Source organism: Hemicordylus capensis, chromosome 5, assembly GCF_027244095.1.
Source record: "Hemicordylus capensis ecotype Gifberg chromosome 5, rHemCap1.1.pri, whole genome shotgun sequence".
NCBI lineage: Eukaryota > Metazoa > Chordata > Lepidosauria > Squamata > Cordylidae > Hemicordylus > Hemicordylus capensis.
Genome location: NC_069661.1, coordinates 43,606,860 through 43,633,800, shown reverse-complemented (window position 1 = coordinate 43,633,800; position 26,941 = coordinate 43,606,860). Strand labels below are relative to the sequence as shown.

Sequence of the window (26,941 nt, the reverse complement as noted above, 5' to 3'; positions counted from 1 at the left end):
TAAAATAATAATATATTTATCAAAAAATAGTAAAATAATCCCATTGCTTTCACTTAAAACCTTTTAAAACTAGTTCTCAGGAACAGAAGTACATAAGATTTTCATTTCAGTCCTTACATCATCGTCAGAATCCTCTACAACAGCATAACCAAGATTTGACCAAATATCATTCTATATACAAGCAATCAGTATCAGCTTTGCTTTAAAAAAGAAAAAAGGTAAACTATCTGGGGGACAAAAACACCTCCCAGTCTTTTACAATGAACATGGCACACGGCTGCAATTTTTAAAAAATGAACCAACTTGTCTTTAGAAGCTATATTCTGGAAGTAATAGTCTGTAACCTGTTGGCAATCTCCACACTGGGGACACAATCCATTTGCAAGCCCCAAGGTCTTCAATGGAAGCGTTAACCTACTTGAATCTTTTACCACTGAAATTAGTAGGACTGAGAAATGCCTAACATTGGATAGTATTTTGAGTTTGTAGCAAGTCTAAACTTCAGTTTTTCATCCAACAAATGTGGCAACTCATTTAGCATTTTAATGGCATCCAATAACCACCATATTTTGCAATAAATCTGGTTTCCTTCATCTGAACAAGGAACATTTGACTGAGACCTACTGTCTGGACTGATGGGTTAAGCAGGCATGAGATGTTAAAGCAATACTGATAAAAGCTACTCTGAGCTGTCCACTAACCATTACAAACTCAATTATCATACATTCCTTGTAAAAAGAAAGAATGATCAAACATATTTGACACGTACAAAATTAAGTGGATTAAATGCCAATATAACCATTGAGTCAGAAAAACCCGCTCCTATTTTCTATTATTGCCATGGGAAGCAGAGTTGCATATCATTTGCTTGAGAAGGAATAATGCCTAGAGACGGCAAGTGGGAATTGTTTTCACTGTTTATGAACAATGGCAATATTCAAAAAGGTGGTTTTTAGTTTTGTTCTGTTTTTAAGAACAGGAAGAATCAGATGAAATCTCAAATGAAACTACTGTGAGGCCACTCTGCTTTGATTTCCACTTTGGTGAATGGCATCCACCAAAGCCTTTAGTGCTTTTGACATCAGGTGCTGGATATTGTTCATCAAAGAGAACGATGTGCTATCTCGGAGCTTGCTCACAGCATGTACAAAAACTGGTTTGATAACAGACTTATAGACTGAGTCAGCAAAGTATAACCTCAGCAGAATTAAGACTTTAAAAATGGAGAAGTTATGAAGGAAGGCCGAAGAGGAGACTTGGATGTGTTCAGCGAGGAGGAAAGCCTCCCCGGTGGGTACCTCCCCGTCCTCCTCTGAATCCACCTCTTTCTCCCCGGAAATTAGTTCGGTTTCTCTCTCTGCCTCTTTCTCCTCGGCCAGCTGACGTCCCGCCTCTACCTCCACCCCTTGGTGCGCCGCCTCCCCGGTCTTTTGGAGGAGGTGATTTAGGTCGAAGCCTCTCAATCTCTTCTGTACAGCCAGTTAGGTGGGAATTTGGAGCTGTGAAGTATGATGAGTATGTTTCCACGTTGAAGTTACTATTTGTGAGTGTGGGTCCCACAGTTAGCCAACCTATGGGGGGAGGGGAGCAGCAGACAGAAAGCATGTGAGATAAATTTACAAAGATACATTGCCTTGGGAATGTCTAGGTAGGCTAGGGCAAAGACTGGCAACCTTTCCGAAATGATGTGCCAGGTCTTTATTAACTTTTCCCCAAGGTTTTGCATATCAATGCTCATTAATCAATCATCATAATATTAAGCGTGGAAACAATCCTCACTGGGTGTTACCATTACACATAGATTGTACATCCCTTCAATAGTCTTCACTCTACACCAACCAGAGCCAAGGTCCAATCACCCTAAGACCCAGCAATACCATCGACATTGGATTTAGAAATCTTTCTATTATATTTCGATAAGAATTCAGTTTCAACAGTTAGGATCAGGATGAGAGTTTAGAAATTAATGTTCTCTGGTGAGAGAGATATTTCTTTCCAGAGCCATTGAATTAAACAGCTGGAATGGACCAGAAAATCTTCAATCCTAGCTCCCACACTCCAAGCAAAACATGCCACACAAAACATGTCTCCAGATCAATCCACCTAACCAGCAGGAGAGCATTTCTGCCTTGGTGGATAATGTTTTATCCCTGACCTTAAGCAACAGCTAAAAGGAGAAGCTGCATAATAATGAGATCTTCTTAGGTATACATAGCAATTATTTAGCATTTATGAATGTTATTTATGTGGCATTCTTACCTTTCATTCTGGTCTGGTTTATCCTTAACCTTGACACTCAAGTGTATATACCACCATCATGGTCTCAGTACACTTTTTAAAAAATCTGATAAAACAGGGATTGTGCCACAACAAATCAATTAGTTTAATGAGTCCAAGTAGATTTTGTTGTCTTGCTGATACTGACTCAGTTAATCTCACAGGGAAGTTTTTTCTCCCCACCTAATAATCAAATATTAACAATCTTTTCTGCAAGGACTTTGAAATAATTGATAAAGCAGCAAAACTAGACAAACCTGGCCGGATTGTACTATCCCGTCCAAAGATATGGAGCCGTCTTCTTCCAAGACAAAAATGTTCAATGATGTGAAATATCTCCACAGGTTTCTCTATGTTGCCAATTTCGGGTTCTTCCGTGATAATTAGATCTATGTCAACATTAGCATGGATAAAGTCCCCATCTGTGCTACGGCGAACTGTTCCTTTGATGCCCATAAGGCAGTGTTCCTGAATAGAATATATGTTTGATTTTAAAGTGTTTTACGGCAGAGTCTCAGACAAAAAAAGTGCCACAACCCATCAAAGGTAGGGGAAGACTACTCTATCCAGATAATGCCCCATTCTAAATCTTCAAAATATACTAGTCTCTGCAATAACATCCTCCAAGGCATGCCCACAGATGTTTGCAGAAGGTCCCTTTCCACAAGTCTCTATAAGGAAGGTCCCTGTCCACTCAAGCAAGCATGGCAATCCTCCCTTGCCCTGACCTTTCTGCATAAACTAAGATGCACGACTCCCATCATTTTATCAGCACCAAGCACACAAATGTTTCTTCCCAGCACTTCTCAGTACTAGCCAGTGCTCAAAGCATGCATTGCTCCTGCCCTCCACTGGTGAATCTTCAGCCCTTCTTAGCATAGGCCAACTGAAGTGGAGAGTGGTGCTTCATGGTGAGTAGCAATGGCTCACATTCTGAGGTTCAGCTGGTGGTGAGAAGGAGTGGTCTATGTGCTCAACCCCTCCAGTGCCAAGGAGAGAAAGGTGGTTGAGGTGTTGGTAGCCTTAGAGATGAGTAGATACAAGAAGGGAGAAGAAGCAGTAGCAAGAATCCTTTCCCTAACTCAGCAGACAAGCAGGAACATGGAGGTTCTGTGGGCAGGGTCCATATCCTTTTGGAATTCTATATAGTACTCACAAAGAATCCTCAGACAGACCTATTTGGTTCCTCAGAATGGCATCTACATCTTAACTGGGAACAATGTTATGAATGGGGGTTGGGTTCCTGAACCAAGGCTGGATAGCCTCCTTCCCACTGGCTACTGTCAAAACAGATGGTGTGTTAGTTACAGATGAGCAGCAGAGAAGTTGATTGTGGAAAAACCAAAAATGCTCACCCTTGTTACCCACTGACTTCTGGCTCACTTTTTTGTGGAAGGGAGGCAGGCAACTGGGTAGACTGCCTCCATTTCATCCTCCTCCTGGGTAATAATTAAACAGGGAAGGAAAGAGCATGGGCAGGAAGCGACATGAGGGCTGGGAATATGCCAGACTCTCTCTCTCTCTTGCTGGCACAGCAGTTGAGTCTAGAAGAGGAGGAGGAGGAGGAGAAGCAGTAGTGGTGGCAGCATGGGGGGGAGGAGCCTCTTGGATTAGTGAATCAGCCAATCCGTCAGTAGCCTCATGTGTTGCAGCAGCTGCTGCCAGGCTGCCTGTCTCAATGACAATGTGAGCCTGAGCTACCACTGTTGCTGCCGCCTCTTCTTCTTCAGCCCATATACCAGCAGCAGTCTAGCAAAGCCTCCCCTCCCACGGTATTATAAGGTGAAACACAGTTGTAAAGTTGAAACAAGGTGGCAATTTAAAACACATCTTAAGTGCCATTCAACTTAACTTGAAGTGCCTTAAGTCGAGGACTGCCTTATCTGCCTTATAGTTTGTATTTAGCAGATAGTGAGACTATTCACACGAGTGAGCTTATAAAAATCTGAGCTAAGGGAGCCCAGCCTGGGCTCACTCATGTGAACCACCAGGATCGCCCCCAATCCTGTTGGCTACATGGCAGCAAACTCGCCTGTGAAGCCTCCTGCTTAAATGAGGTTAAGGGAGCAAGCGCTCCCTTGACCTCATTTTTTTGATTGTGTGGCTGCTGCGAATGCTTGCAGCTGCGGGAGGCACACTCGGGTAATCCCAATAATGCACCACACACTCATGCGGTGCATTACTTCCCTGTACCCGACCCCTGGAGCAGCTGGCCGAGGCACTCGTCTGGGTGGGCAATCTGCCCGCCCAGCGAAGAGTAAGTGATTGTCGGCAGGGAGGGTCGGGCAAACCCGCTCTCCCTGCAGAACTTGCAGGAGCTCTTCTCACTGATTGTGAGAAGAGTTCCATTTATTGATTTATTACATTTCTATACTGTCCCATTCAAGAGCTCTGGGCAGTGCACAACAAGTAAAACACAAAATCTATAACCTATAAGAAGAAATAAGCAATTTCCTAAAAAGTCTGGACAGTTTGAGTTTTATTCCAGCTTCTCTCCACAAACTCTGTCCTTCTTAAGCTCACTGCAGTATACTATTAAGGCAATGTAAATTGGCTTAAGTAATCCAGAGGATAGCCCCGTGCTTAATTAAACTGACTCTCACACTCACAATGCCTCCTTCTTTGTTGATTAGAGATTGATGCAAGTGGCTAGGGTAGTTTGCATGCAGGAAGTCCACTTAAACGAAGCAAGATTACTTGCGAGTTGTGTAGACCGATCTGGTTTTAGAAAAATGACACCCAAGTGGGCAATTTTCCCCAGATCATAAAATGCTGACTTACTGAAGTCATATGGTTTTCACAAAACTGCAGACAAGAAGGAATAATAATTTCCAGATCTGTGGCACAAGCCGTAGGAGTTTAAACTATGGAAAAACCAGAAAGAAAGAAAACACATATCCTCCTGGACATGGGCTGCAATTCGCATTCACTTTAATTAAGCAGTTTCTGGTGCACAGCACTTATGTCTGAACAAAGAAGGTATTACAATAACCGATGACTAGATAGCCTATATCATCCTATACATTTAATTCTCCTGGGTACACCTTTAGAATGTGCGTCCTGGCGCCCAGCTGATAGGCTGAGGTGGCGGTTTCGGCCCCGGCTGCAGTGAATAAGAACTAGCTGACCCCTGCACGGAGCATGGTGTGTGCTCTCTGGGGCCAGCTGTTCCCCCCCTCCCTCCTGCCCCAGTCTCTCTTGCCTCCCCTCCCCTGCTCCAGCCCCACCGGCACCGCAGCTGCTCCTCACGGGGTGGCAGGCGGCCAAAAAGAGCCCCCCCCCCCCCCGCCGCCGCCATTCCTTTTCCCAGGCGGCGAACAGGGAAGCCCCGCCACCCGTTTCCCTTCTGGCCCGGCCTCCAATGGGCGTTTCCCTCATGCCCCGGCTCCATTTCCCTCCCGTTCCAGGCTGCAACAGGCGCGGGGGCTTTGCCCCCACCAGCCGTTCCCCACTCACCCCTGCTGGCGCCGCCCGGGCCAGGGCCAGTCCATCCCGTTGCCTCTCACATCCCGCCTTCTCACGGCCCAGGCCGCGGCCGGGCTAGGCCTACTGCCACTACTGCCTCCTCACAGCGGCAGGGCCAACCGGCGCCCAGCCAATCATGTGCCTCCACTGGCCAACCAGCCAATCAGGCACCTCCTTCACCAGCACGGATAGCCTTGCCACATCCCCACGCTGGCTGGCTAAAAGAATTAATTATAATGGTAGTCTCCAGACAAGCAAGCAGGGAAATTATTGGTCGCGGTGGCGGGGCGAGGAGGGGGCCGGGTGGCCAGGAAGAGGATACAGCCCAGAAGGGAACAGATTGGCTTTAAAGCCAGACAGAAACCGTGGGCGAGGAGAGGGGAAGGGGGGAGAAGGACCAGCCCAAGTGGGAAACACCGGCCCCAAATACTGCACAGATGTTCTGTGTGGGGTCGGCTGGTAAATAAGAATAGTCTCCAGACAAGCAAGCAGGGAAATTGTACACTGGAAGAGCTGGGTCCTCCCTCCCTCCATTTCAGGCCACCAATATGTCACACTTAACTACCATAGGTATGTTTACCATAGGTGGGCAGGACAGAAAAATTTTGGTGGACTTCAATTTTACAAGACAGCCCTATTTGATTCAACACACTTTACCAGCACCTACTTTCTGCACACAGCTAGAGATCATAAAGCAACTTATTACTAGTCTACAAAGTACTATTCAGCACCCTCAGTCCTTTACTATATGAAGCATATAGGCAAATATGTTTATTCAGTCATTTCTCTTTATTCTCCCTCTACAGACTGTGGCATTATCTTGAATGACAACAAACTCATCTTAGTAGAGGCTTGTAGAGGCTAAAGGAGTGGAGAGCAACACCAGCTATTCAATGCACTCTGTACAACCAATGAGGCTGTGTGTATATTGAGGAGAATATAGACTTTAAGATTTGGTTAGTGACAGTGTGCTTGGTGCTACCACTATTTTGTGGAATGGTGGGAGACACAATCCCATGAAGTCTAGTACCAAGGCCTGAAGCAGACCAAAAGCCAGATGGCTGCTTTTCCTAGCAAAAATCAACTTGAGGAGGAACATTTGGAGCTGAGAAGAACCAGGAGAGGGAGTGCTTAACCCCATCAGCCACTCCTGGTGTTTTTCCCCAAGAAAAGCAGCCACCAGGCTTCTGTTAAACACTAGCAACAGTTATATACTAAAGCAATACCTCCGAAACCATTTCCTAAAGCAGTCCTAGTGACGTTTCACAAGAATTTATAAACTTTACAGAGTTAGCTTCATATTAACATATTTCCTCACTGGCTATCAAACACAACGTAATTTTACTAGCGCAACAAAGTGGTTTCTAAGCAACTGGTGTAGGTCTAATGTGTGAAGGAAGTGACCTCAATACCTAACTGCCCTTGGGAAAACCAAGCATTCTTGCTAGCACTATGTTTTATTTACATTTCAATGTGGGGGTCTTAATAATTGACAAAATGAAAGTCAATCACATTGCATTCCCAACTATAGCAACAGACTGAAACAAAGAAAACTATACAAAACATCCTACTCTCTTCCATCATCTCTCTGAAGGCTGACAGAGAGGTAAAGTATTCCATAAAGCCTATCTGATCTGCATTTCAATAAGAATGGAGTGAAAAAGAGCATTCAGAAGTTTCCCAAAAGAGCTTCATGAAGCCATTAGATGTAGACGGGGAGACTTCAATATTTACTCAGATGAAGCAAAGAGCCCACAAATGGTAATAATTAGCTACATTTTCTAAAATCATCATATAAATTCATCTTTGAAAGAAAGCAAGATAAGTCAATTCTCTGCAATGGTTTTTGTGAAACTACAACCAATACCAATAGCAATAGAGCATCTGGTGTTTCTTTAGATCTACTGACATATTGAAGTAAAAGCACAGAAAGAAATTGAGCCAGATATACCTTTGTTCTTTGAAAGACAGCCTTAGGATCCAAAGCCTTGGTCTTCCCAGGGTTGTTTTTATTGGTTTTAATCCAACAGATATCTTCACATCTTCTATAACCCCATTTGCGCAAACACTGAAACATTTTATCAAAATAGCAAAGGCTAAGGTAAAGCTTTGTACAATATATCATAGTACTGAAACAATATGTTTCAGTTTTACCATGCATAAAAGTTCCCTCCTCTTCCATGTATTTTTCAGAGAAGGCTTATCTATCAAATTCAAAGTTTCCAAGCTATGGCTGCATTAAGGTGTGTCTATCTCTCCTTCCCTTGAGACCTCCATTGAGATATCTTGGGCGTCAGCCTACAAAACTTAATCCATGTAGTTTAAATCCCAAATAGATATTAGGGATGCGCAGAATATTTCAATGGCAAAACATTTCAATTTGAAATAGGCCATTTTGAGTGTTTTGAACCCTCTAAATAAAAAGCCTGTTTCGAGCTTGGAGCAGAACAACACCGTTTCGATCAAAACATTTCAATGTTTTGAGCACCATTTTGGAGGCCTGCTTTTCCCTTGCTGACTGGATTTCTGACACTGGCTTCTGACTGGCATGCAGCCTCCTTGCTTCTTGGCTGGCTTATCATAGGCAACTGTGCCCCCATTGGCTGGGAAGAGGGAGGAAAGAGGGGGAACACAAAATGAGAGAATTTCAAAGTGTATTCAAAGGGACTGGGAAGCAGAGAGCCCTTATAGTGTGCCTTTCTTGTAGAGGATACAACAGAAGAGGAAGGTGGTAGGTTTGATTTTGAGGCACCTTTTAAAAGTGGTGATTCGCTTTATTTAGCAGGGTGAGAGTAACTGTTTCTATCCAGCCCAAGCACAGCATCCCTCCAGTGGCTGCTGCTAGTGTCTATCTTATGTTTCTTTTTTAGATTGTGAGCCCTTTGGGGACAGGGAACCACTTTATTTGTTTGTTTGTTTATATCTATGTAAACCGCTTTGGGAACTTCTGATGAAAAATGGTATGTAAATATTTGTATTCATTTGATTTTGTGGGTTTCTTTTCTTATCGCTGAGTATAATACGTTGTGCTATTGCTGCTATAACAATCTGGTTTTGCTGGATCAAAACAAAAGTTCCCAAAGCTATTTACATAGATATAAATAAACAAACATGGACAAACTTGGGCGCCTTCCTTCCTTGAGTTATGGCTTATTTTGTTTGTGAGATAGTGTTGTTGCAAGAAATGGACAGTGGCAGGTATAGGGGGGTGCGTGTGTGTGTTATTTATTGGTGACTGCTGTGATGAGCTCCATCTGGCATTAAGACTAACTTGTGCTTCACTCACTGCTCTGTAATCTGCATTCATTGCAAGGTGTACTCAGCCAAAAAGTGTGGCTGAAGCTGCTCTAGTTGAGCCTATGGCTATGCTTGCTGCTAAGTAAGGGTGCTGTTGTGGCAGCTGTTATTTATTTATTATTTATTTATTTGATGTATATACCACCCTTTCAAAATGGCTCAGGGCGGTTTACAATTAAAACAAACCACTAAAACAATAAAAAGCTAAAACAAATTAAAAACAATTTAACAATGACCAACAATTTAAAAACATTTTAAAACAGCAATTAAACAATTCCAGTAATTAAAAGCCCCCAAATCGGGTTAGAATTTTAAAACCCTGGAAAGCCAGGCCAAACAAATACGTTTTAAGGGCTCTCCTGAAGGCTAATAAAGAATTCAAATTACGGATTTCCGCAGGGAGCGCATTCCACAGCCCTGGAGCAGCCATAGAGAAGGCCCGCCTCTGAGTCGCCACCAGATGAGCTGGTGGTAACTGGAGACGAACCTCCTCAGATGACCTTAATGTGCGGTGGGGATCACGCAGAAGAAGGCGCTCTCTAAGGTAACTCGGGCCTAAGCCGTTCAGGGCTTTAAAGGTAATCACCAGCACTTTGTATTTTGCCTGGAAACATATCGGCAGCCAGTGCAATTGTTTCAAAATAGGTGTAATATGGTCTCTCCGGGTTACTCCAATGACCAATCTGGCTGCCGCATTCTGAACTAATTGAAGTTTCCGGACTACGTACAAAGGCAGCCCCACGTAGAGCGCATTGCAATAGTCAAGCCGGGAGGTTACCAGCTGGTGCACCACTGTTTGGGAGGTCATCCTCCTCAAGGAATGGACGCAGCTGTCGAATCAGCCGAAGCTGATAGAAAGCACTCCTGGCCATGGCTTCCACCTGAGAAACCAGGGTGAGGCCTGGGACCAGGAGTACTCCCAAGCTGTGCACCTGCTCCTTCTGGGGGAGTGTAACCCCATCCAGAACAGGGAGATCTAACTCACTCCTCAGATTCTGAGCCCCCACAATGAGCACCTCCGTCTTGCTTGGATTCAGCTTCAATTTGTTATCCCTCATCCAGCCCATTACTGCCTGTAGGCAGGCATTTAAAGAGTGAGTGTCATTTCCTGAAGATGAAAAGGAGAAGTAGATTTGGGTGTCATCAGCATACTGATAACACCCAGCACCAAATCTCCTGATGACCTCACCCAGCGGTTTCATGTAGATATTGAAAAGCATTGGTGAGAGAATGGAGCCCTGAGGGACTCCATATAACAGCTCCTGCTTTGAGGAGCAACTGTCACCAAGCTCCACCATCTGGGATATACCCGAGAGATAGGAACGGAACCACTGCAAAGCAGTGCCCCCTATTCCCAATTCCTCCAGGCAACCCAGAAGGATACCATGGCCGATGGTATCGAACGCCACCGAGAGATCCAAGAGGACCAACAGAGTCACACTCCCTCTGTCGATTCCCTGGTAAAGGTCATCCATCAGGCCAACCAAGGCTGTCTCAACCCCATAGCCCGTTCTAAAGCCAGTTTGAAATGGGTCTAGATAATCAGTTTCCTCCAAAACCGCCTGGAGCTGGTTAGCCACCACCCTCTCGATTACCTTGCCCAGCCAGGGAAGATTGGAGATTGGCCTATAACTATCCATCGCTGAGGGATCCAGGGTAGGCTTCTTAAGAAGAGGTCTAACTATTGCCTCCTTCAGACAAGGAGGCACCCTACCCTCAGGAGTCACAGATTGAAACTGATCCAACCTAACACTGCAAGAGGGATTGCTGGATACCTCCCTCACAGACCCTGCAGAAATAGTGGAGTCCAAGTCGGCCCCAATACAGGAGATTTTATTTGCAAAGAACCCACTAAAGACGTCACAGCAAAGTATCTCTGGGAACCGATTTGAGGTAGAAGGAGCAGAGAGCTGTTGCAACGCTAGGAAGTAATGTAAGGAGTCATAATTATGTGTGAGAGAGCAACTTGTGCCAGTGATGTTACTGCAGTGCAGGCGCTGTGGCTGGCAGTGGATTCTGGGTCAGTGATTCTTTTTGGGCCATTTTTGGAATGTGTTTGAAATGTGTGTTTTACTATGTGCTTCTGCAGTTGTTGAGGCAGAGTTGCAAAATACATTGCAATTTGCAGTGCAAAACTTGTGTGCAGTGCACTCTCTGAGTGCAGTTTGTTCCGGCCACAGGGAACAATGGGGAAATGCGAAACACCCTATTGTTCCCCATGGGTAGCAAGGGGTATTTCGAGTTTCTCCACTGTTCCCTACGGTTGGAACACTCAAAACGTTTCTAGTTGCTTTGTCGAAACAGCCGTTTTGACTAGTGTTTCGACAAAACGTTTTGTGTTTCAAACTTGAAATGAAATGCAAAATACATTTCGTGCACATCCCTAATAGGGAGTGTATGCACAGTCACACCACTCAGGAGATGTGGCTGAGGCAGAGCTGGTGGAAGCAACAGAAAGTGCCGCTGGTGTTGTGTTGGCTCACAACACTGGCACAGGAAAAGAGATAGCGCAGGGGCAAACAGGGGAGGCTAAAGAATGAGGAATCTGGCATTGACTAGGCTCATTCAAGACTTGTACCAAATGCCAGAAGGTATTTGAATAGGCCGATGATGATGAAGGGGAAAGGACACAGAGGGCTGGAAGCCCTGGAGAACAAACAACAGATTTCAACAGGCTGAAGGGAGAACTGAAAAGAGATTGACTGGAGATAGAGAGTGGAAGAGTGAAGGAATTTCCCCACTCTGAGCAGATGCCCTCCTCGGTACTGAGGCCTGGGAGGGAAACCAGGGTTGCTTTGGACCCCAACCAGGCAAAAACACTTGCCAGTTCATCAGTGGCAAGTGCCCCTAGCTCTCCGGCAAGCAGGAGACTCAGCACCAAACACATTTATTCCCTAGGGGATCTCATTTCCACTACCATTTTTCAGAAGATAAGAAACAGCAGAAAGCTTTTCTGAGCAGTAGAAGGCTCCCACTATTTCTTATCATTTCCATTACCTAGTACAAATTTGCCTTACCAACCTTTTGGACTTCTTTGAGAGTGTCAACGAGTGTGTGGATCAAGGTGATCCAGTTGACACAGTATACCTGGACTTCCAAAAAGCTTTTGACAAAGTTCCTCATCAAAGACTCCTGAGGAAACTTAGCAGTCATGGGATAAGGGGACAAGTACATGTGTGGATTGCTAACTGGTTGAAAGACAGGAAACAGAGGGTAGGAATCAGTGGACAGTTTTCACAATGGAGGGAAGTAAGAAGTGGGGTCCCCCAGGGATATATACTGGGACCGGTGCTTTTTAATTTATTCATAAATGATCTAGAAGTAGGGGTAAGCAGAGAGGTGGCCAAATTTGCAGATGATACCAAATTCTTTCGGGTAGTGAAATTCAAAACGGATTGTGAGGAGTTCCAAAAGGATCTCTCCAAACTGCGGGAGTAGGCGACAAAGTGGCAAATGCGGTTCAATGTTGGCAAGTGTAAAGTGATGCTTTTGGACGAAAAACCCCAACTTCAAGTATACGCTGATGGGATCTGAGCTGTGGGTGACTGACCAGGAGAGGGATCTTGGGGTAGTGGTGGCCAGCTCATTGAAAGTGTCGACTCAATGTGCGGCAGCTGTGAAAAAGGCCAATTCCATGCTAGGGATCATAAGGAAGGGGATTGAAAATAAAACGGCTAATATTATAATGCCCTTATAAAAAACTATGGTGCAGCCACACCTGGAGTACTGCGTACAATTCTGGTCACCACATCTAAGAGAGAACATTGTAGAACTGGAAAAGGTGCAGAAGAGGGCAACCAAGATGATCAGGGGCCTTGAGCACCTTTCTTATGAGGCAAGGCTACAACACCTGGGGCTATTTAGTTTAGAAAAAGGATGACTGTGGGGAGACATGATAGAGGTCTATATAATCATGCAAGGTGTGGAGAAAGTGGATTGAGAGAAATTTTTCTCCCTTTCACATAACACTAGAACTAGGAGTGATTCCATGAAATTGATTGCCAGGAAATCTAGGATCAACAAACGGAAGTACTTTTTCACACAATGCACAATCAACTTCTGGAATTCTTTGCCACAAGATGTGGTGACAGCCAACAACCTGGATGGCTTTAAGAGGGGTTTGGATAACTTCATGGAGGAGAGATCTATCATCGGCTACTACTTGGAGGGCTATAGGCCACTAGGGATGTGCATGAACCTGTTGGAGGCCCACCAGAGCCCCTGGTGGCGCAGTGGTAAAACTGCCGCCCTGTAACCAGAAGGTTACAAGTTCGATCCTGACCAGGGGCTCAAGGTTGACTCAGCCTTCCATCCTTCCGAGGTCGGTAAAATGAGTACCCAGAATGTTGGGGGGCAATATGCTAAAAATCATTGTAAACCGCTTAGAGAGCTCCGGCTATAGAGCGGTATATAAATGTAAGTGCTATTGCTATTGCTATTTTATGGGCCTCCAAACAGGTTCGAACATGGGACCAGTTCAAAGTTCAAAGGCCCCAGGGGTGGCGCTTTAAGGGTGGGGGGAGGGTGCACTTACCCCTCCTGCCTCTTTCCCACCAGCGTAATTTTTTTTTAAAACCCTTTGAGGCGGCAGCATATTTCCCTGATGCCCTGTTGCCCTCCTTGGCCGGAAGTACCAGGCGTGCATGTGCTCGTTGCATGCGCGCACATGACAGGCGTGCACTCACCCGGTACTTCCGGCCACTTCCGGCCAAGTAGGGCAACGGGGCAGCAGGGAGGTACGCTGCAGCCCCGAAGGTTTTTATGAAAAAATAATGCCAACCGGGGGGGGGGCGGGGGGAGAAGCGGCAAGAGGGGTAAGTGCACCCTCCCCCACCCTTAAAGCACCACCCCCTGGGGCTTTTGAACTGGTCCCATATTCGAACCTGTTCGGAGACCCGTAAAAGGGCTTCCAAACAGCTTCGTGCACATCTCTAACTAGAGTTTCCATGACTCACTCAACAGACAACACAGCAAATGGTCAGCAGAAGACACCCTGTTCCTGGAGAAAATATGAAAAACACACACTATAAAGATAAAACAGATATTTGGAAACTGTGCATGGTAGTTTTCACAGATGCTCATCTGGAAAATAAGAATTAACATTTAATTGGTTTTATATTTGCCCAAACCCATTCACTACAATAAGAGCATCTGCATTTAAAATTAGATAGCAAACAGGGAGCTTTCACATTCTGAACAATTATTTGGTCCAGCTCCATTTTAGAGCATCATCTTACCACTCTGCCAAGATCCAGACCCTCCCCAGAACCACACCAGAGAAAGACAAATGACCGTGGGGCAGCAATTTCTTCAATGTCCAGCTTCATAATCTACACCAAAAAAGAAAACAAAACGTTAAGCAAATATTTTGTTCAAATACGGAACAGGCTAATGAACAAATATTACAGATGTTCATCCTGATTAGACTGACCTAGTAGTCTTACATATATAGCTTCCCCCCCCGCCCAGCATTTCTCAGGATTCCTAACGTTCCCCAGTATCCCCATAAATCAGGTTAGAACAAGTTAAAGCTCCCGCCCCCTTCTGTTCTTCTCACATATCTGTCCTTGCCTTAATAGTAGTAAACACATTTCAAAGGGCAGATTGTTTAGCTTACATTAGCCTGGGGCTATACCACTGTTGTGACTTTTACAGACTTCAAGTAAGACTGAAAAGACATAATGCAACAAACATAATCATTCTTAAACAATGCATCTCTTTGGTTTCCACCTTCAGAGAAAGCAGTGTTATGAGAGAGATATGTGGCAGGGGGTGGGTAACATTGGGGGCGGGTAGAATTCATCTGCAGTAATTAACTACAGATGCATGCAAGTGGAAAGAATTCCTTTCCTTACTAACAGGTCAGTTTCACTAATATGGGGAAGATTAGTAGTTCAACAAATGGAGCTCCGAGATCTAACATTAGAACCTACCTCCGTTTTCATTGCTAGCATCCTAATCTCTCAGTAGTTTATATATAAAGCTATGTAAAACTTTTATTTACTTTGAGTATAGCCACCTCTTAGACTCAAATTTAAAAATAAAGAGAGACAGATACCCTCCTCCCTTCCCCAATAATTCAAAAGCAAAGGGAAATGCTCTTTAAGCTCACGGTTCCCTTAGATGAGAGCTCAGCCCTAGCCACTACTAGGCCCATAATTGTCTGCCACATTGCATCCATTGTTTCTAAATCCACCTACAACAAACAGAGGGGTGACACCCTGCCTGTTGCAGTTTGACTACAGCAAGGTATATTTGTTGGGTGTCAAAACTACAATTACTTGTAACCCATGGAAAAAAAGAAGAAAATGACATCATTCACTTTTCCCGCTTTCACAATGACCATAAGGAGTTATGCTGACTGACTTGTAAAATAAAGCATGCAATTTTTTACCCTATTAAAAAAGCCCTTGCCCCCTTGAATACATGGAGGTGTTCAAGTAGGCATCCCTCAGTCACAAATCAATCCCTCATTCTGCTCTATCGCTACTTTAGTCCCACAGATGACTCAACGCTAGGAAAAGGAAGAAAGTCAGGGGAGCCACATGGGTGGTTATCAGGTAAATCTGCACATGTCCTCAATGGCGTCAGAATTGTAAAAAGCCAAAAAAGTAGTAAGAGAGTAAAGTATAAGGGTAATTGTCTTGTGGTACAACAGTTCCGCCATAAAAAAAGAGAGTTGAAATGAGTGACAAGTGAGGAACAAATTAGAGGATTCAATGAGGTTCTAGCATGGGAAAATGCATTGCAAGATGGAGTAACAAGTTTCTAGACCTAGCTGATGAGAGGATGTTCAAAGGGATCAGAAGTTCTGGAAAGGGTTGTGCAGAGTTTTGGAAGCCAACTCAGACTAAACAGAAACATGAGGTCAGCCTTAATGTCATCTTTTTCCACAGCAAACTCACATCATCCCAAGTCCAGCATTTTTCATTAGCAGTGATGCCCGTCTCCCTATAGTATTCTTCTAGTGGAGGCTCCAAAAGAATCACATCAAACTTAGACTTTAGTTCACGAAGATCAAAAGCTTCCAAGTCACCTTGTAAATACCTATTCCCACAAACAACAAAAAAGGGTTGGATCAGTCAGCACTATGTTGAAAATGTCTCCATGCTCATTAATATATTGCGTGACAGAAATATATAGATTTTATACAACTTCCACAAGTTGGGGAAATTCCGCACAGATAAAGGTCTCTTCCAAGTAAGCATATACATAAACAACAACATTCTATCACTGAGAATACTTGTCTGAGAGCACACCTACACAAATATACAGTGTTCTCTGCTTGAGTGAATGTATTTATAAATGTTTACAGCAGCCCTGATAATTGGAGATCACCAGATACTCTTGTGTCTGGTGAAAAAGCAAAATCTCAAGTCCGAAAGCAAATCCCACTCAGATAATACAATTACATTTTACAGGTATTGCCACAAAACAACCATTTTTGTTCCATCAAAAGCTTTTAAAAAATCACTTGGGAAATGCATTTTTTGAAAACAGGATATCTTAAATTATGTGGAAAAGTCTGGTTCCTGACTTTGCCACTAAAATTCCCTTTCATGAACTTTCCAGCACTTTTCTCCCAGAAAACCAACACATGAGTACTGCAGCCATTAAAATGTTTGCTACATTTGGTAGCATAGCCTCCTCTACTACTGGCTCTTAAGTTTCTGGCCAAGATATTTGCAGTGGTGGTTTGGGGTCATGGTGGGGGAGATCTGAGGCTTGCACTGTTAGGTTTCATCACAGTATGTTGAGAAAATCCAATTTGTAGCAACTAAGCCATCAAAATCAAACAACCAGAGCAAAATGGATACCTTCGTTTGACGTTTACGTTGCTCAATTTATAAACACAATCCTAAAATAGAACATGCAAATCTTAAACAGGTGCTGAAAGAAAGACTCTTAGCTAGCAGATAACTAATGTTAAGCCAGTCTGGAGAAAAATAATCCTGTCCATTAAACAGACTTACATAGGGGGAGTGTTAGATTTAGATATTAGCTCATCCTTCAGCCTGATGAGTTCCCGGAGCTTTGGATATTCTTCAAATCTGTCTGCTAAGCCTGAGAAGAAAACATGCTCATTTTATTTGCAGGATGAAGCTTTCATGAACAGGTGGTCATGAGGAAACAACCCTAATATATTTTATACAGGTTTTAGAACGAACTGGACATGAACAGAATACCTCCGTTCAAATATATAATAAGATAAGAGAATGTTACTAAACCTCTGCCTCACCCCTCCAATTGCTAGTGGTTTCAGTGCACATTTTCTAGAGCTATGACATATGTAGTCTTAAAATCAAGAGCAACCTCTCTTTTGCAAACATATATGCAAAAGCACCAGGTAAACCAACACTACAAATTATAAAGTTTTCTAGTATTAGTGTTAAGATCTTTTCCTTATTTGAGGTGTGGGTTTGTTTGGGATTTCCTCTCCTTAAAGGGATAACACTATTCGGAAACTGTTTCTGGCATGATTGGTATTATATGGGTCCACATAAAACTGATACACATACTAACATCTCCAAGAAGTATTTTCAGCATCTGAGAGACTGAGCCTACTCCTAATTAGAACAGGGTAACATCTATGTTTCAGGTAAGCAGCTTTGCCAGGTATCAAACCTGACATCAGGATACCTAATAGAAGTTATTGCTGGTTGTTGTTGTACTGAAAGTCCAACTGTGCCTCAAAACCAATGAAAACTGATATTGAGAGGCCTCTTGCCTTATGGGCCACCTCCAGCCTTAGAGGCAAGATGCCTTTCAATACCAGTTGCAGAGGAGCAATAGCAAGAGAGAGGGCATGCCCTCACCTCTTGCCTGTGGGCTTCCCAGAGGCATCTGGTGGGCCACTGTGTGAAACAGGAAGCTGGACTAGATTGGCCACGGGCCTGATCCAGCAGGGCTGTTCTTATGTTTTTAATCAGAAAGTTTAGAACATGATACGTTCAGTGTGCATATTCAGAATGTCTGACGGTAAGTGTTTAATGCGTCTCCACAGATGCCGAGCTGAATGCACAATAGGCAAAGGATTTTCCTAGGCAAAAGATTGCCTGGAATCTAATTCTGATATCTGTACATAACATTCTGATAGAGACCGTAATTTTTACTACTGCTGAACCTAACACCTCAACCACACAACATTATATAGTCGTACAGAAAGAGCGTAAAGTTCCTTCAGAGAAGACATACAAATACAACTCTCTTTCTCATGACAATCATGAACCAAACCTCTTACAACCTGCATACAGAAGCCACAGAGCAAGCATGAAGAAGCCTGTGGTAGATTTGTTGATATTCGTCTGACATACCCACATCTCTGATAAAGTTCTGAGGTCTGTGTCCAGTATCCACAAAGTGCTGACAGTAATCATTGTGGGGATTTAAGCTCTGAGTCCCCTACAGGAAGAAAACACCCAAGAATAAAGATCAGCAAGATGAGGCAGATTAGACACTATGGCTCAATTCAGGTGACCGTGGCTTGGAGGATCAGGAACATTCCCTCCTCCTGCTCTCCTAACAGCTCAATGCATTATATGGCAATCCTTATTTAGAGGACTTGCTCAAACTACAGCTAGCTCGTTTGGAAACAATGGCAAGCGGTAACATATTAAAGCTACGAATGCAAAGGGAGCACAGAAATACCTAATTAGAACCACCATTTTTAAGGTCTCCACTCTGACAATCTTAGCTACATTCGGTCACTGATACAATGGTAGTGTTTGCACACGGACTGATTGATAACATGTTAAAACTGCCCTTCCTCCAAGGAGCTCAGGGCAGCAGACATGGTCCTCCCTTCGTTTTCCTTTTAAAACAGCTCTGCAAGGTAGGTTAGGCCAAGAAAATGTCTAGCCCAAAGCCATCCAGTGGACTTCATGGGGATTTGCACCCAGGTCTTCCCAGTTCTAGTCCAACACTAAAGACAATACCACTTCGGGTCTTCCAAAATCTGAACCCAAAGCACAGTGCTTGGCTAGATTATCTTCAGCTACCTTTCCAGATTTCTAATTACATTAACTTCTTAGAGCAAGGACAAAGAATATTCAAACAGGGTATTCAATTTGTCCTTTTTGAAAAGAATTTTAAAACCATACATAACTTATATTTGCAACAACCTTTAGCTGACATGAAGCAGACACCGAGTCCTTTCTCATGATCTGCGACAAGGGCTTGAAGGGGCGAGGGGAGGAATCCTCGAAATGCTTATCTCCCCCACAGGTGATGCTCTCCGTGTTGCTGGGTAGATGGATTGCCCGACCAGATTATTGCCAGCTTCTGCCAGCAGCAGGGAGGTTTGGGAGCCAGGAGGCCCATGGAACTCCCACAATGCACCACACAACCATGCGGTGCATTACGGGGAGTATTTTGACACCAGCCGGAGGCTGCTGGTATGTGGGTGCCGCATGGAGCCAACACACAATCAGTTAGCCTGGACTAATAGCACATTTGCAACTTTAACCCAGGCTAACAGATGGGGTTCCCTTGCGGGTTTGCTGCTGCCAGGAGCTGCATGCTCTCATGCACAGGCAAAACTGGGCTGGACTTCCTTAGCCCAGTTTTGCCTGCACATGGGAACAGCCTCACTAGCTTGAACAGGATAACAACTATTTTAAAGGTAAGGAGATGTTTCGGTGTCAGATCTGCCAACCTTATGCATAACAGGAAGTATCAAACTGTGGACTGCTTTAGTTTGACATTGGTCACAGGATGCAAAAGCTATTTTTAAAAAATTAAGTAGCTTAACGGCATCTGTATAAAGAACCATTTTGTCAGCAATCTGGGCACCCGAAAGGGAAGTCCAGGAAGATAGTCCACAATACAAACTGGGCTGCAGAAACGAAACACGGCTCGGAATAGTTCTCTATATCAGGCTTGGGCTGAAAGCTGTCGACATGAGGGTTGAGAAATGTCTTCCAGCAGCTAACAGAAAGCTGTTGATGTGCTTTATAGTCCAAGCTGATAACTCTCAGCTGGCAGGGATTCAAGGCTTATCAGCCCTCTGCAAGAGGCATTTACTCCTCCTGATAGTTTCCAGCTGTGCTCTTCACCCTGTGATACGCCTTTGCTGTGGAGTCAGTGGGGGTTGCCTGCACAGCTCATCTTCTAGTCTGTCTGTCACTGTCTCTGCTGCCCCAGACTGCTGTGCCTGCTCTGAAACATCAGCCAGACCTTCCTCAGCCATCTCTTGGGAACTGACAGCTGGGCTCTGCCGCTCAGGCACCCCTGCATCGGCTGAAAGGCTGTCAGCTTCCCCTTTCTCCTCGCTATCTGAGATCGAGGGCGTGACACATTTATTAATTCGCATTACTTAACATGCAAAAATAATGCAAGATAGGAAACTAACCATGACACTTAAATACAGGAACTGGTTACCTTAAGAAAAGTACTGGAATCTTTGTAAATTTCTTCTTCATAGGGCAGGTTCTCATCATCTTGTTGAAGCTCTACTTCATCCTTTGGAATAAAGCACATTTTATCTGCATGTAGAGACAGGATGTTTCTCTTCTCATCATCATTCCGCTTCTTAGAGAAGGAAGAGGCCTGCCTATGTACATTAGCCTCCTGCAACAGCAGATCGTGAGCAGTTCCAATGCCAGTTTGGGGAAAATGGCAGGGGAAATCTTATGGTGCCAGAAAGGCCCTTCTTTCATTTACTGAACCAATAACAAGTTTATCGAAGGCATTACTTTAACTTTGGAACCTGAAACAAGTCAGAAGGTCAGAAATGACACTTGTATACTTCCAATCATGCATGCTGCAATTTTACTTCATCTGACATTAAATGTTTCCCTTAGCTTTAGGCCAAGGAAAACATTATTTAGAAATGGTTCTCAGCTGGCACAATTGTACATCAATGGCCTCTTCATGTTTAATTATGCCCCTCTGACTACAGGGCAAACAAAAGTCTTGAAGCAGAGCTGGGGAACATCATTAAGTGCTGGGACTTGGGGTTGAGATATGCAACACACTCCCAGGAGATCATACACAGGATCTCTCTCTCCCTAAGCAGAAGCATGGTCTTGCTTGCATGGGCAGGATGAGAGCATGTAAGTGAAACGGGAGGATCTCAGTGAGAGCTTGGCAAGCGTCAACTGGAAGAAGCAGCCTCTCTGCTCTCATTCTTCAGATCAGCACCCAGAGCAACCACATGGATGTCACCTTCTTATATCTTTATCTTAGCCCAACAGAGTCTACCCATCACAGGTGCCTCCTTGACGGAGAAGGCATTTCCCCAGCCCCAATTCCCAACACATCCAGCTGGGGAAGAGGAAAGGCTTAAGGGGAAGTAGTGCCCCACACATACTACAGGAAAGTAAGAGAAAGAAGGTAGGAAATCCATCCAAACGTCAAACTCCCCTTCCAAGTTGAATTTTAACAAGACTGCTATTGAAGCAATTTATAGCCATATTTTAACAGAGCTAGATTTATAATAAAAACACTCCCAAAGAATTCAGTAGAATAAAATGCAAAAAATAAAAATAAAAAAGACAGATGTAAGCAGACACTGCTGTAGGAAATGCACACACATGCACTCTTGAGCATCCAAAGGCAAGATATTAATATGAATACAACAAATATTTATATACCGCTTTTCAACAAAAGTTCCCAAAGCGGTTTACAAAGATTCGACAGATAGATTCGCTCCCTGTCCCCAAAGGGCTCACAATCTAAAAAAGAAACAAAAGATATACACCAGCAACAGCCACTGGAGGGATGCTGTGCTGGAGATGGATAGAGTTTCTCCCTATCCATCCACAGTATCTCCAGTGACTGTTGCTGGTGTCTATCTTTTGTTTCTTTTTTAGATTGTGAGCCCTTTGGGGACAAGGATCCATCTTATTTATTTATTATTTCTCTGTGTAAACCGCCCTGAGCCATTTTTGGAAGGGCAGTACAGAAACTGAATAAATTAAATAGGGCCAGTTGCTCTCCCCCTTGCTAAATAAAGAGAATCACCATGTTTAAAAAGTGCCTCTTTGCCCAGTTAGCAACTCCATCCAGTTGCAGCTAATTCTCATGGGCTTATTCTTGATCTCCACATCACCACCAAAGAAAGTAAAACCAGACAATCTCTCTCTTTAGGCTTTTGTTAACTGCAGTTTTCTATTACATCTGAATTCAGGAAACTGGTCTATTCTAACCATGGTTCAATCCATGGTTTCAAATCCTGCTTTAACTAACCAGTTAGAATAAACCAGATTCCCCAAGTTCAGCCATAAGAAAGATCAGTGGTTTATTCAAAACCAAGAGCAGAAGCTTTCAATCCCCTCTCTTCACATGCAGAGGAGGAGGAGGGGAGGCGGTACATTCATGTCTGAACCAGGTCTTCAAGAAGAGATTCAGGAGTTCTTAAAATATTTCAAGTCACCAGATTATATAGCCTGAATTATTAAAGCAAGTATTGTAAAGGCACTTCTTGTAGTATCTTGAAACATATTATCTGAGACCATTGCATGTAGCATAAATCAATTCAAAAGGTTTACAATTAACGATACATTTCTATTATATAAATAGGTGTTATTCCACCACTTTCTCACCTTATATTCTTCTATTTCTTCTTCATCAGCTTCTCCCTCATCTAGATATTTGCGTTTGGTATTTGGCGCAGATGTGTCATAAGCAGCCCTGGAAATGTGGAAGATGACAGTGTAGCAGGCCAGGACACATTTCATTAACATGTTTTGAAAAGGTATTTCTGTCTTTAACTTAAAACATTGTATTGATTTGTATCCTATTAGATACGGCACCACTTTTTCTTTCATGGCACATGAAGCTTGCTTTACGCTAACATTAAAAAACTGACTGGAGAAACACAGTCTCTTCAAAGGTCCTTCCATATTGGAATGACCTTTCTTTTCACTGCCAGTGCACAGAGAGTGTTTCTACCTGCTAGCTGATGGGCTGAACTTCTGAAGGGAATCAGAGTTGTGCAAGGCAGGGAAGATAGATCCTTCTAACTAAGCTCTGCTTCTTGAATTATACTTTTTTGCTTCTATATCTTTGGGCTGATAGAAAATTTGCACATGAGAAGAGAAGGTGGGGCAGTCTGGGGCCCAGTCCTGTTCCCCTCAAACATGACTTGGCATAAAGCATGCACTGCTCCCTTCTATAGAGCCATTAGATACCACTGATTAGAAAGGTAGCCTCCACCCATTAATGCTATCCTGAAATGTAAGACAAGTTTCATATTTTGTAGGCAATTACACTGGAGGGCATTCTATTCAGAAAAGTAAAAGAACTCCTCTTTTGGCATAAAGATTTATCATGGGTGTAAATTCAGACAACAGTTATCATAGAGTTCACTACCAATATTTGTAAACAATTCTCAAAGACTGACACATTTTATCTTTCAACTATTTTGTCGATATAACCATATCTGATTTGGTGAGCTTAGCCCTGTTTACATTGAGTCAACAGTAAAATTAACTCAAGCTCCATAGCAAAGCAGCAGTTGGCATTCTCTCTTCCCTTCCCCTCTGAAATGTTTTCAAGTATAAACAAGCCTCCTTTAGTACAAACCTGGAGGTTTCTCTTGTCTCAGCAATTTCCCTCTGTTCATCCTTGCTATTCAATACTGCACCAATGCTATCAGCACTTTCAGCCCCCAACTAAAGGAAGAAAGTTGGGGGGAGGGGGAGAACACACATATGAAGGAATAATTAGTACTAACAAAGAAGCCATTAGTTAAAATTTCAGTATAAGAACAATATACTTTTATGATCTACAGCAACAAATGTTTGTACTATTCCTGAAGCTCCTAGGGGATTTACACTTTGCCTTTTATTTTCCATACAAGCGCCTTTGCTTGAAACCCCTGTGGCTAATGTAAAGGTAAAGTGTGCCATCAAGTCGATTTCTACTCCTGGCGCCTACAAAGCCCTGTGGTTTTCTTTGGTAGAACACAGGAGTGGTTTACCGTTGCCTCCTTCAGTGCAGTATATGAGATGATGCCTTTCAACATCTTCCTATATCGCTGCTGCCCGATATAGTACCAGCGGGGATTTGAAATGGCAACCTTCTGCTTGTTGGTCAAATATTTCCCTGCTGCGCCACTTAAGGGGACATGGCCAATGCAGTACATACTAAAAAGGAAGACACTTTTAAATAGCTCCTCTAGAGGATGATCCATTACACAAGTATTCCAAAAGATAGGATAGCTATAAGAATACACACACTGTACTTAATTTATATAGCCTATTTGTTCAATTTTTAGACCGCCCTTACAAAATAGCTCAGGGCGGTTCACAAACATCAAAGACCCTTTAAAACAATTTAAGAACACTGGAAGGCCAGGCCGAACAGGTAGGTCTTTAGGGCTCTCCTAAATTCCAATAAAGAATTCAAATTACGGATGTCTGCAGGGAGCGCACTGCACAGTCCAGGAGCGGCTACAGAGAAGGCCCGCCTCTGGGTCGCCACCAGACAAGCTGGTGGCATCTGGAGCCGGACCTCCTCAGATTATCTTAGTGTGCGGTGGGGTTCAGACCCAAGAAGGCGCTCTCTAAGGTAACCTGGACCTAAGCTGTTCAGGGCTTTAAAGGTAATAACCAGCACTTTGTATTTTGCTCGGAAACTTATCAGCAGCCAGTGCAGCTGCTTCAAAACAGGCATAATATGGTCTCTCCGGGTTGCCCCGGAGACCAGCCTTGCTGCCACATTTTGAACTAACTGAAGTTTCTGAACTATAGCAATATAGCAATAGCACTTACATTTATATACCGCTCTATAGCCGGAGCTCTCTAAGCTGTTTACAATGATTTTAGCATATTGCCCCCAACATTCTGGGTACTCATTTTACCGACCTCGGAAGGATGGAAGGCTGAGTCAACCTTGAGCCCCTGGTCAGGATCAAACTTGTAACCTTCTGGTTACAGGGCGGCAGTTTTACCACTGCGCCACCAGGGGCTCTATGTACAAAGGCAGCCCCACGTAGAGCGCATTACAGTAGTCAAGCCTGGAGATTACCAGCTGGTGCACCACTGTTCTGAGGTCACCCTCCTCTAGGAATGGACACAGCTGTCTAATCAGCCTAAGCTGATAAAAAGCACTCCTGGCCACAGCCTCCACCTGAGATACCAGAGTGAGGCCTGGATCCAGGAGTACCCCCAAGCTGCATACCTGTTCCCATTGTCCGAAGTCTATCACATACATTTTGTCAATCACTTTTGCCACAGACCTAAAAACAGGGTAATATTACCCCTAGATTACAGACTGGAGTAAGAGAATAGTGGCTTACCTAAAGCTACTTAATAAATTTGTAGGTGAGATAGAATTTGAACCACAGAACCATATCATTAGATTTGTTGTCACTTGTTCATGCAGTTAATGAAATCTCTTCTCAACACACAGATCATAGCTTTCAGATTACAAGATTCATTAACAGCAACTCTGTGAAGTAGATTAGGCAGAGAGAGAGAGAGACTAGTCTAAAGTTACTCAGTATGCTTTTGTGGCAGTAGGGAGATTTATACCTGGGCCTCCCCATCACGCCATACTTACTATCCAACCCAAAGTAGAGTCGAGTGGCACCATAAAGACCAACAGAGGTATTGATGCACCAGCTCTTGTGAACTACAATCCACAATCAGATTAATCAGATGCATGTTTATAAGCCAACTGCTAAAAGGAAGAAATTGTTTATGCCACACACAGACACCAAGGTGGCACAGGAAGCAGAATGGCAGACTAGAGCTATGGAGACCCTCAGCTAGAACTATCCTTGCTTGACTAGTCACCAGTTTTCTCTCCAAGGCATGCTCATGTGCATGCACTCGCATGGCTTTTGGATGTCCGCTCTGTTAATTTTAGATCCCACTCAGGTTGAATCAGGAAGGTCCCACTCGGAATGCATGTGCACGCACACTGCCTGGATACTGCCACCCAGAACAAAACTCATCCCGCACACAAATGAAAAAGAATTGACAGAATACTGCTAGTCACCACCTCTCAGGTTAACCTATCTCACAGGACTGTTGCAAGGCTGAAATAAAAGAAAATAAGACCCCAAGCTCCATGAAGGAAGGGTGGGCTAAAACTGCAATAAATGAACACAAGTAAAAACCATGAGCGCTCATGTTAATTAGTCTGTCACAAGGGTACTGTACCTTTACACTCCTTTTGATCAAATGCCACTACCTAGGGGAGGTAACTGGAGGCTGCTTTTTCCATGCATGCCTATTGGAGATGAGGATGGAAGAATACCTGTGGAGGGCAGTCCCACCATTACATTTTGCCTTAGGTTGAACGTTGCCCTGGTTATACCAAAACCCCATCTGTCAAGTATGTAGGGTGAATATGGGGCTGCCCCACTGCTTTCTATTTGTTTAAATCTGCCTCCAACAAATCCTATTAGGGTGGCTTTTCCACGGAAACGAATGGGAGTCGGGACGCCTTTTGACCTGAAGGTCCCCCTGGTTCCATTTTGAGACACTGGAAGGGGATTTGTGGAGGCTGGGAGAGAGTCCCCATTTCCATAGCGATGGGGGGGGGCGTTATCAACGGCCCCCGGCGTAACCAAGAAATCAAGGCTCGAGCCTCCCGCGCACCCTGCCAGGGCGTCTCGAGCCTTACGTCACAGCAGCTCCCCGCCAATGACAAACAAAGTGCGAGAGAGGGAAGCTGCGAAAATCAACGGCTGCCCTCGCCCAGGACGGCTCCGCAGTCTCAGCAAAGGCCCTCTCCCGGAAGCGCGGTCCCCATCGACTCCCTCCCCTCATCTGCTCGGGCACCGGGATAGCCACTACCTGCTGAGCCAGAAGTTGCCGGCGCAATTTCTGCCGCTGCCTGATCTCCTGCAGGCGGCTGTTCATCCTCATCCAACGGACTCGCGGGCTAAGGAAGACGAGACAACTCGCCGCCTGGCCGGCGCCCACTTAAAGCGTCACTTCCGCCTCTC

At 44.1% G+C, this 26,941-nt stretch overlaps 1 protein-coding gene across 1 annotated transcript; it reads right to left on the bottom strand.

The window, feature by feature from the left end:
- METTL14 (methyltransferase 14, N6-adenosine-methyltransferase subunit) lies at nt 1-26,941 on the bottom strand. Its single transcript, XM_053257043.1, has 11 exons — nt 26,790-26,941; nt 23,566-23,654; nt 22,584-22,671; nt 20,419-20,499; nt 18,354-18,441; nt 17,013-17,103; nt 15,945-16,086; nt 14,277-14,369; nt 7,694-7,810; nt 2,535-2,745; nt 1-1,571 (listed from the first exon to the last, which is right to left on the bottom strand). The coding sequence occupies exons 1-11, from the start codon at nt 26,859-26,861 to the stop codon at nt 1,267-1,269; spliced, it is 1,377 nt and encodes a 458-aa protein (XP_053113018.1). The 5' UTR covers nt 26,862-26,941; the 3' UTR covers nt 1-1,266.

Excerpts from the sequence above, each read along its gene's own strand:
- METTL14 (XM_053257043.1), bottom strand. The coding sequence starts at position 26,861 with ATGAGGATGAACAGCCGCCTGCAGGAGATCAGGCAGCGGCAGAAATTG. Across the intron at positions 16,087-17,012 it reads AAATCTAACACTCCCCCTAT|GTATTTACAAGGTGACTTGG; the intron begins GTAAGTCTGTTT and ends TTGTGGGAATAG. Across the intron at positions 2,746-7,693 it reads CTGTCTTTCAAAGAACAAAG|GAACACTGCCTTATGGGCAT; the intron begins GTATATCTGGCT and ends TATTCTATTCAG.